This window comes from Mastomys coucha, unplaced genomic scaffold (assembly GCF_008632895.1).
Source record: "Mastomys coucha isolate ucsf_1 unplaced genomic scaffold, UCSF_Mcou_1 pScaffold11, whole genome shotgun sequence".
Taxonomy (NCBI): domain Eukaryota; kingdom Metazoa; phylum Chordata; class Mammalia; order Rodentia; family Muridae; genus Mastomys; species Mastomys coucha.
Window position 1 is genome coordinate 13879156 of NW_022196893.1, and position 7840 is coordinate 13886995.

At 50.7% G+C, this 7840-nt stretch overlaps 1 protein-coding gene across 2 annotated transcripts in view; it reads left to right on the forward strand.

Annotated features, from left to right (window-relative positions):
- The window catches only part of Serhl2 (serine hydrolase like 2), a 20260-nt gene that overhangs the window by 486 nt on the left and 11934 nt on the right, over positions 1–7840 (forward strand). For both annotated transcript variants that reach the window (XM_031350688.1, XM_031350696.1), the window contains exons 2-8: positions 1144–1293; positions 1372–1485; positions 1831–1872; positions 2233–2252; positions 2542–2616; positions 4204–4313; positions 5701–5780. In XM_031350688.1, coding sequence (XP_031206548.1) covers positions 1144–1293; positions 1372–1485; positions 1831–1872; positions 2233–2252; positions 2542–2616; positions 4204–4313; positions 5701–5780 — 591 coding nt within the window. The remainder of the gene's footprint in view (positions 1–1143; positions 1294–1371; positions 1486–1830; positions 1873–2232; positions 2253–2541; positions 2617–4203; positions 4314–5700; positions 5781–7840) is intronic.

The window sequence follows — 7840 nt, forward strand, 5'->3', positions numbered from 1 at the left end:
CTCTCTCTCTCTCTCTCTCTCTCTCTTTTCAACTCCTGGTATATACAGTGTATAAAGTGTCCAGCATCCTCACTGAAGGTTTAGAAAATGCTGGCCACAGTAGTCTCCCAATTTCGATTTCCAAGGGTTCAGTTTCTTAATGTCTAAAATGTTAGGGCACAATGCAGCTTTGAGCTCCATGGCACTCTGAGTAGTGTCTTAAAACTCCCAGCCATCTTACTATATGTAACTTTTCGCTGGCTTGGAACTCCCTAGACCAGCCTGTCCCTAACTGGCTGAAATTCTCCTTCCTGCCTCTACCTCCTCAGGACTAGTTAGGCTTACAGCTGTGAGTAGTACACTTGGTCCTCATAAAATATTTTAGAGTCGAAGACTGCTGCATAAATTTTCATTGCAGTATATTTTGTTTTGTTGATTTGAAGTTTTATAAGTCAAGGTCTTATATAAGAGGCTGACCTCAAATTCCTGATCTACCCATGTCCACCTTTTAAGTACTGGGATGACGGGCATGTATATTGTTATCAGCATTGTATTTTATTAATTCCTGCTGTCTATCTCCTACTGTGCCTAATTTATAAGTTAAACTTTATCATGGATATATATATACACACACACACATACACCTATACATGTATACATATACATGTATACATCTATACACGTGTGTGTATATATATATATACATACATATGTATATATGTCATATATACATAGGTAGCATTTATTGTATGGGGTTCATTCCTGCTTGAAGTTTCAGGTATTTCCAGAGGCTCTATGGAATGGGTCCCCTACAGTTAAGAGGCACTATTCTCTATTTACTCCTGTTTAATAGAAAGGGAAACTGAGGATGGAGAGGTTTTAGGCACCAGCCCAAGTGTCAGCATTCAAGCCAGCAGCCCCCAACCCACTCCTTCCAGTTCTACCCTAAAACCAATGAGCTACATCCTGAAAAACCTATTGAGATCTTTCTCACCCAGGGGACCCAGTTATCTTTCCCTCCTCACGGTATCCGGCAACTCATCTGTCTAAAGATAGGACATAGACCAGTAGCATCGATGCCTCTGCATATTGGTGCACACACAGGGGCTTAGGAAGCCCTGGATTCATGAATGCAGGGGATGAGTAACAGGATCTGCCTTACAGGTTTGCTCTCAGAGTTGAAGTTGGCTGTGCCCTGGGGCCATATTGCTGTCAAAGTCTGGGGCTCCCAGAAGAACCCTCCAGTTCTCTGCTTGCACGGCTGGCTGGACAACGCTAACTCCTTTGACAGGCTCATTCCTCTTCTTCCCCAAGGTAGGACCATGGGCTGACGGGCCATGGAGGGGTGAAGGCAGCTGTGCCTAACCCCTCTCTTCCCCTTCTCTGCTGCAGACCTCTGTTACGTGGCCATGGATTTCGGAGGTCATGGGCTCTCATCCCATTACAACCCAGGCTTCCCATACTACCACCAAAATTTTGTGAGTGAGGTCCGAAGGGTGGCAGCAGGTGAGCCAGAGCCAAAGCGAGTGCTGCGAGGGAGTTGTGGGGTGGGGAGGTCCTCTACAACATCTCTCATCCTAGGATTAGGATGCAGTATCTAGGAGGCGGTACTGGCCTGGGAATGGATGCCTGGGGTTTCCGCTTCAGGTTTCCAGGCAACTGAAAAGAGCCTCCTCTTCCACTAGGAGCTTCCCACAGTGAAGCTTGAGCCCCTGCAGTGGGTCTCCTGCGGGAGTGGATGGGGGAGGGGGCTGATGCAGGTCTCTGGAGGGAGTCCCAAGCCAGGGCACAGAAGAAAGGACAGAGTAAGGTTGGGCCATGCAAACCTCCTTTGTGGCTTTGTGTTTTCAGCCTTTAAGTGGACTCCGTTCTCCCTCCTGGGCCACAGTTTTGGTAAGTCAGCTTAAGGCAGGACCAGAGTTCTGTGGAGGGCTGTAGGAAAGAGAGAAAACTTGACACTATGGTACCTGGTACCTTTCCCTGTCCCTCTGAGGAGAGGGGTAAGAGCATCTTTTAATGCTTACCTTAGGGACTGGGCCTCAGATGAGGGGGGTGGGGTATGGCTTTGTAATGCCATAATGAAAGGAACTTGGTGGCCCAGGGAGAGGCCACAGTTTGAGACTCAGAGTCTCAACCCCATGGTGGGAAAGGAACTGGGGACAGGATACCCCCAGGAAAGAGTTAGTGGGGGAGGGTACTGGGAGCTGGGGAGGGGCCATACAGAATGTCACCAACAGCTCTTTCCTCTGGCAGGTGGCTCTGTGGGCGGCTTGGTGAGTAGCTGGCTGGGGACCTTGGGGGAACAAGCAGGTGAGATAGGAGGAAGAGCCCTACACCTCCTTAGCCAGAATCAGTTTCCACACACAGTGTGTCCTAGTGAAGATCCCTTGTAGAGTTTCTGCTGTCCTGACTGTCATTCTCAAGATTCCCAAGAACAGGGTTACTGGGGTTTACAGCCAGGTCTGGGAGGAGCACCCTGGAGGAACAGGAGACTCCTGTTCCGGGGAAGCCGAAGCCTTCCCCGCCCACTCACTTGCCCCTCTGTCTGTTGTTACTCTCTAGTTCGCCTGCATGTTCCCCGAGATGGTACACAAACTGATCTTGCTGGACTCGGGACCATTTTTCCCGGACTCTAAGGTAGGAGTGGCTTCCGGGTGGCTGTCATGGGGAATGACCCCAGGCTTTAGGGGGTACCTTCAGCTCTATCTCCTGTGGTGGACATTAAGGAGAACGTGGAGGACAAGTTAGCCAGGGATCTCCCCCAGAGAGGGCAGCATCTTGAAGCTTGTGACCCTGAGAATGTGAGGGACTAAGGGTATGGGAGCGGGTGGGAAGCTCAGTGTGTGGCCTGGATTCTGCAGAAAGCTGGTGGATCCTGGGTAGACTGTGAAACAGCAGAAGGTGCATAAGGGAAGGGAGCAGCCATGGCTGGAGGAAGCTCTGGGCCACAGTGAGCTCCCTGCTCTAACACTTAACCATCATTTTGTACTGAGCACAGGGAACATCAACCCTGAGTGTGGCTGATAGAAAAATACCAACAGCTCTGACCACCACCATCCATCACAACAGCCAGAGCTATCCCTGAATCTGAGATGCTGCTCTGTCCTTTTCCTACTGTGTGACCCTAAGGAAGTTAGTTCATTCCAGGGAACCGTGCTGTGTCAATTTAAATCCTCGCATTTATAAAATGGTCACACCTGCCCTGAGGATAAGAATGCTCTTTCCTTCTTTCTTCTTTGCCTCCTCCTTCTCTTCCTCCTCCTCCTTTTCTCCTTCTCTTCCTTCTCCTTCCTCTTCCTCCTCCCCCTCCTCCTTCTTCTCCTCCTCCTCCTCTTCCTCCTTCTCCTCCTCTTCTTCCTCCTTCTTCCTCTCCTCCTTCTCCTCTTCCTTCTCCTTCTCTTCCTCCTCCTACCTCTCCTTCTTCTCCTCTTTCTTTTTCTTCTTCTCCTCCTCCTCCTCCTCCTTCCCCTCCTTCTCCTTCCTCTTCTCTTCCTCCTCCTCCTCCTTCCTCTTCTCTTCCTCCTTCCTTTTCTCCTCCTCCTCCTCCTCTTCTTGAGACAAGAATTCATTCTGTAACCAAAGCTGACCATGAACTCCTGGCAATCCTCCTGCCTCAGCCTCCTAAGGGTAGGAATTACAGGCATGAGCCATCACGCCTAACTCTGTGCATTTGCTTTTCTATCCCTATGTCTCCAGTCCCTGCACACTGTAAGCACTCAATAATTTCCCACTGCATGAACCATTAACTCATGGGTTAATGTGGAATCCAATGCACAGACTATGGCAAACTTCACCCTTTGGTCTTTGTAATGTCCCACTGATGACACAAGGATAGAGCCATGGAGCTTCCTCCTGGGTGGAGCTAGGTGGCAGTGAGCCTCAAAAACCTGAACCTACTGGTCTTCTTCCATTGGGGACATGGGGCGTGGCAGATGGAATCTCAGATCTACCTCCTCTCCTGCCTGGTTCCACTCCCTGCCATTAGCAATGACATCATTGATTGATACCGGTGAAGTTGCCCACCCTCAATTGAATCCTACAGTCACATCTCTTGGCAGTTAACAGAGATGCTGCCCACCAAAATATCATCTAGTCCCTCTAGCTGTCCCAGGCAAAGGAGCTGATTCCTCAGAAGGGCACCTAGGGTGGCAGGCAGGACCAGGGGAGGGGCTGGGACCCCTCCCCTGGGGCTTCCATACCCACCAGCTGTGGCTGAATCCTTAGGAAATGGAGAACATAATGACATACAGGCGGAGAAGCATAGATCACGTGCTTCAGGTGGAGGCCTCCCAGAAGTCTCGGAGAGCCTTCAGCCAAGAGGAGCTGTTGCAGGGGTGAGTGCAGGGAGCAAGGAAAGTGGGGGTGGGGGTGGATTACTGGGACTGCTGTGCCCTCCAAGTCAGAGGGAAGATGCCTCCTTTCTCCTGCTGTTCCTCCCCTCCCCTCCTCCTCCTCCTCCCAAAGTAATCCCCCTGCCCTCACCCCAGGTTGCTTCCCACTGGGGTGGCACCCAGCACCAGGCCTCTTGTTGTCACCACTTCAGTTTACTCATGCTGTGGGGGAAAGGAGACTCTTCCTTTCCCCTCAAGTTCTTTTTATTATTATTATTATTATTATTATTTTTTTTTTTTTGGTTTTTGGAGACAGGGTTTCTCTGTGTAGCCCTGGCTTTCCTGGAATTCACTCTGTAGACCAGGCTGGCCTCGAGCTCAGAAATCCACCTGCCTCTGCCTCCCAAGTGCTGGGATTAAAAGCGTCCCCCACCAGCGCCCAGCTTCAAGTTCATGGTTTTTTTGTTGTTGTTGTTTTTTGTTTTATTTTTGGTTTTTCGAGACAGGGTTTCTCTGTATAGCCCTGGCTGTCCTGGAACTCACTCTGTAGACCAGGCTGGCCTCGAATTCAGAAATCCGCCTGCCTCCATCTCCCAAGTGCTGGGATTAAAGGTGTGCGCCACCACTGCCCAGCTCAAGTTCATGTTTTATTTGTATACTTTTGCCCTCGGTCTACCAGCCTTAGGCTTCTTAACAATTTACCCACAGTTCTCTCCCATTCTCCTGCCAGAGCCATGTGGTAGCTTCTACCCGAGAGCAGTCACACTACCTGTGTCCTTCCTTGTTGGCCTCTAAACTCTGCAAGCATGACCACACTGGGACCGCCCTGGTCACATTTGTGCACACTGCATCTGGCAGTGCACACAGTAGGACAGGGCTTCTTTTCCATCAGCCTTTTATTGACAGGTGAATGCTTTTATACCGAGCTCAATAACATTATGTCTATGTAAATGGATATGAACAGAAAGTAACAGGCAGGCTGTTAAATCCCCGCTGACTCTGCCTTATGCATTCTTCATGGGTACACGTCTTCGCTCTCTCCTTCCTCCTTCCTGCTGTCCTTTCTGGAGACTGAACCTAAGCCCTCATGGGTGGCGGGCCGCACGTGCTAGGCAAGCACTTTACACTGAGCCACATCCCTTGCCCTTTTTGGTGGTTCGTTCATTTTAGAGAAATTTAGCTATAATTCAGGCTGGCCTTCAACCCACTACTTAGTCACGACTGGCCTTGAATTCAAGGTCCTCCTGCCTCAGCCTCTTTTAAGTGCTAGAATTAAAGCACACCACCAACTCTAGCTGCTTGTTTCCCTTCCTGTCTGGAACCGACCCCCTCCCACTTGATCAAGGCCTGATTCCTTTAGTGTATTTCTGTCTCCCCCCACAACCCCCAGGCTCCTGAATAACAACAGCCACTTGAGCAGAGATTGTGGGGAACTCCTCCTGCAGAGAGGAGCCACGAAGGTGGCCGAAGGTAAGGACTCTCTGTCTGTTATACTGAGGGATGGCATGGGGCCTGGCCTGTGCCCGGCTGGTGCTTGGCATGTTCAATGTCTCACAACTCTTCCATTGCCTCACACAAGGCCCCGTGAGAGCAGAGGAAACTGAGTCTGCAAATGGCCAAGTACTTGACAAACGGTCACATTAGCAGTGGAGAAAGGCATTCCATGGGAAGGACGGCTAGGTATTCTGACTACAAGTTGATGACTGTCATGGCCGTGCCTGCCGGGCCTATGGGGAAGAGAACATGTGGAGATGCCGCGACTCTGGGAGCCCCTGGCATGAGCATCTTCTGGATTACCCATTTCATGTATTTGTCAAAAAGCCTTGACTCGGGGGTCAGAGAGGTGCAGTTTCCCATCAAGACCATGAGTGTGCTGGTGAGCCACGAAGCTCAGTCAATGGTCCAGCAGAATCTGTAGGCGATAGCACTCCAAGGGGCAATTTTGTAGAAATGATATTTCCTAGGCTTGAGTAAGAAGGAGGCCGAGCAGGAGAAAGATGGTAAACAATTGGACATTTGTCTGTCACTGCAGCAGGGGATCTGACAGCTTCAAGGAGGAAGGTTTTTTGTTTGTTTGTTTGAGACAAGGTTTCTCTGTGCAGCCCTGACTGTCCTGGAACTCATTCTGTAGACCAGGCTGGCTTCGAACTCAGAAATCCGCCTGCCTCTGCCTCCCAAGTGCTGGGATTAAAGGCATGCACCACCACTGCCCAGGCAGAGGAAGGGTTTTTAGCTCACAGTCGCAGGAGACTGCCCATCAGGATGGGGAGGGTATGGAGGTATGGTGGCAGGAGCAGGCAGCAGCGGGTCACATTTTGCCCATGGCGAGGAAGCAAGGAGAGATGGATGCAGGCACTCAGCTTGCTCATTGCCTTCAGTCCTGGATCCCAGTGCATGGGATGGTGCTGCCCAGGTGATGGTGAATTTCCTCACCTCAATCTAATCTAGAAACTCCCCCAGAGACATCTACAGAGATTTGTTTCCATGGTGATTCCAAATCCTGTGAAGTTGAGATTCCAGAGCGACCATAGCAACAATGTTACAGATAAGCCAGGAGTATATAGGAGAGCTGCCCCCCCCCTCTCCTGGGAGAACCTGGACCCTGCTCCAGAGGGTACTTATGGGAGAGCCAACCCCCTTCCCCAGGAGAACTTGGACCCTGCTCCAGAGAGTGCTTATGGGAGCCTCTTAGGGGAGGTCAGTGCTTCTGTGAGATGGTGTTGGGAGACAGGAAGTGCCCCAAATGGGGCATAAAATCCAAGGTTTGGTGCCAGCTAGCTGATCAAGGGACTTATCTGCATTGAGGAGACAGATAAGGCCATTAGTGGTAACTGCCACTCTCATAGGCTGATAGATTCAATTGAGGTTGAAAATGTGACTTAATTTCTGAAGAACCAAACGCCACCCCTCCCAGTGCCTATGGAGGGAGGGACAATTGTGAAGTCCTGATGGCCAGAGAAAAGGACACTGGGGAGTACTGGGGACTGGAGCCAATAGGCTCTGGCAGAGACAGGTTATCACATGGGAACTCTTGTCCTGTCTGACTAGAATTCCAGCTGCTGAAGAGGAATAACCAATAACACTGTGAGGGTGCCAGGGAGCAGGCCCAGAGTGTTTGGGGGACAGGCCGCCATTCTGGTCTGTTGGCTTTTCTGTTAGTCTTTAGCCTCTGTCTCCCTCTCCTAAAAACTCATAGGAAAGTTGAGGGCCCAGACTTCTGTGCCCGACAAAGATGACCAAACCAGGAGTTCCCTGTATAGAATCAGGCTAATCCAGAAGAGGCATGTTCCCCCGGCCAGCCCAGGAAACCCCGCTGGGCCCAGAGTTACCTGGAATGTGAGCACAGATGCTGAGTAGCCCCTAAGGAGACAGTTGGGCATTGCTGTGCTGGGGAGCACCATAGTGGGAGCACGGTTTGCCGGAGCACTGTGGTTGGAGTACTCCTCTATAGCAGAATTAGCTTAGGAAAAGGATAGATCCGGATCTTGCTGGCTCTCTGGATATGGACCTTGTTAGGAAGCCATGGCTTG